This window comes from Echinops telfairi, unplaced genomic scaffold, assembly GCF_000313985.2.
Source record: "Echinops telfairi isolate 266 unplaced genomic scaffold, ASM31398v2 ScPeMD7_7465;HRSCAF=8503, whole genome shotgun sequence".
NCBI lineage: Eukaryota > Metazoa > Chordata > Mammalia > Afrosoricida > Tenrecidae > Echinops > Echinops telfairi.
In genome coordinates, this window is record NW_022111365.1 from 6,857,813 (window position 1) to 6,863,666 (window position 5,854).

The 5,854-nt window shown below is 40.1% G+C and overlaps 1 protein-coding gene across 1 annotated transcript in view; it reads right to left on the bottom strand.

Annotated features, from left to right (window-relative positions):
- CCDC15 (coiled-coil domain containing 15) overlaps positions 1-5,854 on the bottom strand; it is a 109,878-nt gene that overhangs the window by 63,212 nt on the left and 40,812 nt on the right. The window contains 5 exon segments of the mRNA XM_045283651.1: positions 1,833-1,940; positions 3,316-3,438; positions 4,716-4,770; positions 4,772-4,890; positions 5,121-5,243. Of these exon segments, the coding sequence (XP_045139586.1) occupies positions 1,833-1,940; positions 3,316-3,438; positions 4,716-4,770; positions 4,772-4,890; positions 5,121-5,243 (528 nt within the window).

Sequence of the window (5,854 nt, forward strand, 5' to 3'; positions counted from 1 at the left end):
GGAAAATGAGGTACAGAACCTCCAATTCTTAAAAATCCAGACTTACTCGATTGGTTGAAACTAGAGGAATCCCTGAGACTTTTGGCTGAAGAAACTTCAATTTTGAAAAAAGTCACCTTTTAACAAAGTAAAAGATTGGCTCACAAAATAAAAATATCACCCATGAGTGCCATGCGCTCTTTTGAAAAATCATCAGTGTGAAACTGGTCAACAATACCTTAAAAACAGAAACGGTAAGGTAAGGGGCCAAGGAAACCGATTAATGGAAGCAGAGCAACCAGAGCAGGAAAAGTGAGACTGTTTCTGCATTGTGGAGAATATGGTCAATGTTACTAAACAACTTGTGCAGAAATTATTCTTTTTTGGTAGGAATTCTTGAAGGGAAATTAAACTACTGTGGGAATATTCACTGAAAATACAGTATCCTTTTAAAAGAAAACAAACCAAACTTATATGGATTACAACAGTTCAATTCTGTTAGGAGTCCAATGGGTCCCTCCCTCACTTCTGATCTGCTGACTGACCACCCATTACTCTCTTGAGTCAATATGCAGAGAATTCAGAAAAGTGCTAAACTTATTATAGTTTTAGTAAAGTAAAAGAAGATATAAATGGAGAGATATATGGGGTAAGACCTGAGAGGGTTCATATGTGGAGCTTCCACGTCCCCAAAAGGGATATGGTACCTTCCCAAGTGTCTCATTATCTATCACCAACCAGAAGCCCCATAGAGCTTCATTATGTAGACAAGATTGGTTGAGGCACCTTTCCGTGAGGTCAGCTGACATGGATGCTATCATGCCTGGGTCTTTTAGGCATGGCCAGCCCCTAGTCGAGTCACCTCATTAGCATAACCTCCTAAGTAGGTGTCACTGGGATTTTTTATCAAAATAACGTCAATCATTGAAGAAATTCCAAAGTTACAGAGGGTTATTTACAGTGATCCAATGAGTCGGCATCGTGGTACTGAGTGTGGTGTTTTGGGTTATCAGGAACTAAAGACAAAAAAAAAATTCTTTAGGTAAAGTTCAACCCCACACATACTCTGCTAGGAAACAGGAATCTTCTTTTTGCTCAGTTTTACCCCTCTCAACTCCATGAAGACTAAAGACCAAAAGCATTGCCTTTGAGTTGATTCCAACTGAAAGGGATCTCATGTAAGAGTAAAACGGTTCCATAGGATTTTCCAAACTGTAAATCTTTTTTTTATAAGTCATTTTATTGGGGGCTCTTACAGCTCTTATAACAATCCATACATCTATTGTGTCAAGCACATTTGTACATATGTTGCCATTATCCTTTTATTTTTTTTGTCAAGCACATTTGTATATTGCCCTCATCATTCTCAAAACATTTGCTTTCTACTTGAGCCCTTGGTATCAGCTCCTCATTTTCCCCCCTCCCTCCCCGGCATCCCCTCATGAGCCCTTGATAATTTATAAGTTATTATTAGTTTGTCATGCAATCTTAATGGAAACAAATCACCAGGCTTTTCTTCTGTGAGTCCCTGAGTGGGTTCAAACTGTCATCTTAGTCAGCTGTAAACCATTTGGACCATCAGGGACCTTCCCACTCAATCCAATCAAAACCAAACCCACAGCCATCAAGCAAATTCCAAATTATAGCAACCCCACAAGACAGAGCAGAACTGCCTCTTTAGGTTTCTAAGACGTTAACTCTTCAAGGGAACAGAAGGCTTCATAGAGAGAAACTGGTAGGTTTGAACTGACCTTGCAGTTAGCAGGCTGATGCAACCCCCTATACCACCAGGACTCCTTTCCCACCTTCAATAAGCCGCACATCATACTGTCTAAACTCTATAATCCTCCTACCTGTCTTCTGCTTGAAGCCACCCTGTGGTGCCTAGGTGGAAGATGATGATGGTCATCTTGCTCTCTTTCAGCTGTTCCAATATTTGACTGCTGCTTTAAGTATAAACTCTGAAAGACATCAAAGTACTTAGTAAACTGTGTGAGCAGTAACCTAATGGCAGCGATAATACTTGTAAGCTTTAATGATAGCTCTAAGATAATATAAATAGGTTAGAACAATCAAGTACATTACGGCATAAAATGAGACATTACACTTCTTGCCAATATTATAGAGCTTTACCTTAAAAACAACCTTAAATTTCTCTATTTATAAAATAAGGATAACAACAGTTTCTATTCTGAAGGTTATTTTGAGAATTAAAAGTGATAAAGTATACAAGGTTATACTGTTCTTGGTTATGGTGTTTCAACACATGTAATCTGTTTTAATATTATTATTAATTGGAGATAATACTATCATCGTTAGCAACATAGCTCTAGCAAGTCCCCCAAATTTTATGCAGTTTACTTTCTTCTGCTTACCCTCTACTCTGCTCTACCTGCTTTCTGGCAGTGTCTGAGTCTTGACTTTCACATAAAACATACTCTGGAAATAACCTTTCCCAACCTCTTATATGTTGTATCTGCCCATAGATCCTGTGCTACAAAAAGGGCGTAAACACTGAACATAGATGGTCCACACTGGAGCAGTATGTCTGTGGCAATAGTTAAAGATTTCAGTGAGGAGGAAGTAGTTTCAAGAGGTCAGAATGGTGTGATACATCACAGAACAGGGAAACACTATATTCTCTGCCCACTATTATTAACCTTAACACTAAACCCTGACACAGTCACTACATTGTTCTGTTAATCTTGAACCAAATTCTAAGCAATTTACTCTGCTACTTGTTCCACACTATATTCTACCCTATTTTTCTCTGGGAGAAGTCAGTCTTGAAAACAGGGTGAAACATACAAAATTGGGTGAGTATAGGCTCCACAAGCAACGTCTCTCACAATTTCCTTCTCAAAAGAAGAGGGTTGCTTAGTGTACTTGCTCTAATAAACTACAAACGAGTCACCTAAGCAGAAATGATGGGCTGCTGACAAAAGTATAGATTTCAGCAGTATTCTGAGAATGATTCTGAAGATACTATAATATGTGTGTACGTACATGTGTATGTATGCAAAATATAAACATTTCCAAAAGTACACTGAAGTATGAAAAAAGATGTATAATGATTCTAAAGGTCCCCATCACTCAGCTTCAACAATTAAGAATATTTTAATTCTTCTCTCTTACCTTGCTCCTGGAACATTACAAAACAAATTCCACATTATTCTGGAACATCTGGAAATAACTGAAGATATTATACTCTTAGCTTAACTCTGGAAGACTAACTGCTAATTTATTTGTACCCTAAATACAAAATAGCTTGACAAGCTCTAGCCCAAATTTTAAGTAAATTATTTTGTTGATTTTTCCTACTGAATTCTGTTCTACCTGTTGTCTTGGGGAGCACTGGTTCTGGATTTTAGGTGTAACATACTGATAATTTTCCTGAAACAATTCCTGCTTCACTCTCTCCTCGTCCAGAAAAGATGCAGGTTGCTTGAGAAACATGTTCTTCTACAGAAACAATAGAAACATGAAACATTCTGACATAAATCAGGATTTCATACCCTTAGCCTTAATTCTTAATCCAAAAGACGTACAGAAAGATCTGACAAACTCTCCACATCCTAAGTAATTTCGTCTTTGTCCCTTCCTTCTACCGCAGTCTGTTCGACCTGTTCTCTAGGGGAGGCTTGATCCTGAGTTTTAGGTATAATGTACTGCGATTCTCCTGACAATTCCTGTCTCATTGCCCTCAGAGAGCATGAGGGTTGCTTGAGAAAGGTGCTCTAAAAAAAACCCCAGAAACAAAACAAATGGTCTAATTAGGGTAATATGTTAATCATAATATTGTAGCCTTCAGTGAGAACTCCAGAGAGTGATACTAGGAGCACATAGGAGAGGATGCCATACTCTCAGCCCAACACCTGGACCTGAATTCTTCCTCTCATGGACAGAACTCTCTGACAAACACCCCAATTTCAAGTAGTAGTGTAGGATCTGCTGCCTCTTCCTGGACTATTCATGCGGAGAGAGTACGCTGGGAGTCAACTATGTGCTTCAGCAAAACATGTGGAATGACCTCAGTTATTAAAATAGTCTAAACCTTTCTGGAATATGTTATAAAGGTGAGGTACTTCTGTATGACAGAATTGATTTGATTACGATTGCAACATCAGGCGCCAGATAAACTCACTGCCATCAAGTCGTTTCTAATTCATAGTGTGCCTACCGGACAGAGAAGACCTACTCCCCGAACTTCCAAGGTTGTCAATCTTTATAAAAGGACACTGCCTCGTTTTTCTGTCATGGAGTGGGTGATAGGTTCAAACTGCCAACCTTTTGGTTAGCAGCCCAACACTTAACTCACTGTCCTTTCAGGGCTCCTTTCAGGCACAAAAACTCAAAACTCATTTGCAAGGAGTTGAACTCTGACTCACAGTGACCCTACAGGACAGGGTAGAACTGCATTTGTGTATTTCTGAGACTGTAACTCTTTACAGGAATAGACAGATGGTAGTTTCACACCGCTCATCTTGCATTTAGGAGGCCAATATGTAAGGCACTATATCACCAGGGCTCTTTTTGAGGAACCAAGTAGAGCCAAAAAAGGAGAGAGATCAGCAGGAAATGGAATTATTTAGTGTGTAACAAGCTAGGCCCATCCACCTTGAAACTTTATTCTAATAAGACTTCTACTCTAATAGGATCATATTCTCATATTAAAGGGAAAAAAAGACTGTATTCTAGGTCAACTTCTAAGATCCTGGTTCTATACTTCAAATGACCAGTTGTACAGAATTTATTTCCTGCTTATTTATCTGTTTTTTGGTCTGCTCTATGATCTCTGATGAAGGTATGCTCTTGGAGTTTAAGAGGCACATACTGATTACTTGCCACGGAAAAGTCTGCTCTCTCTCTCTCAGGTGTCACATCAGAATATGGCTCTTTAAAGCGTACTTTCTAAAAGAGAAAACACAAACCATAAATTGTCCTGTAAAAGTAGCATGATAGCAGTAATATGCTGAGAACTGTACAGTCATTTTTTCAATTCAGGATAATATGAAGTTTAACAGACGAGTATACTTTTTGTCAGCTATGAAGTTTAGTAGAGAGCAATCTTTGCAAGCTCCAAATTAAATCCCAAATGATTCAGTCGCTGCTGGTTTACCTCCTCCTTTTTCCTGTCCTACCTTATATCTGACGGAGGACTGGTCTTGATGCCTGCCCAGAAGATCCTGATGGACACCTGGAGAAAACACCTCTCTCTCTCTTCGATCTACCAAAATGGATGCTGGCTGTTTCAAATTTGTTTTCTAAAAGAGAACAAATGCAAAATATCAACTGTAGGAAACGGAGAACCTGGAAGGAAGTGTAAGCAGCCTATTGTCTACATTCGTGAGTACAGTGCTTGGAAAACTGGCACTAGTGTTTATAGAAAGACCTCCACGGGTCTCTAGATGATTGATAAGTGCCAAATACACATTCTCCAGATATAAAGATTTCTCGATTACACTACAGATGGCAGCACTGAAGATACAGCCCAGGTCAAGTGCTGGGTCTGCCCAGACTACACGGGAGCAATCTACGAGGGAAAGTAGAGGAGTGGGCCACATCCTGGCCCACCAAGCCCCAAGGATGACACTCCTGCTTGGAGCGGCTAAGGCACAGAGAGGACCAAACGGTCGGCCCCACCACAAGACATGATGTCCCCTCACTGACTGAGGTGACACAGTGTGGGAACTGTGCCCGGTCTGACCCCCGCCCCCCACCTACTAGGGAAAAACACGAAGGGAACGCAACTGAGCAGCAAGGGGAGCAAAGCCACCAAGTCCCTGAGGAATCCTGAAAACAGACTTCAAATTCAGAGGGCAGGGCTTGGTACCTCATTAGACTCGATCAGAAAACATTTTTAAGGATCAGCAGA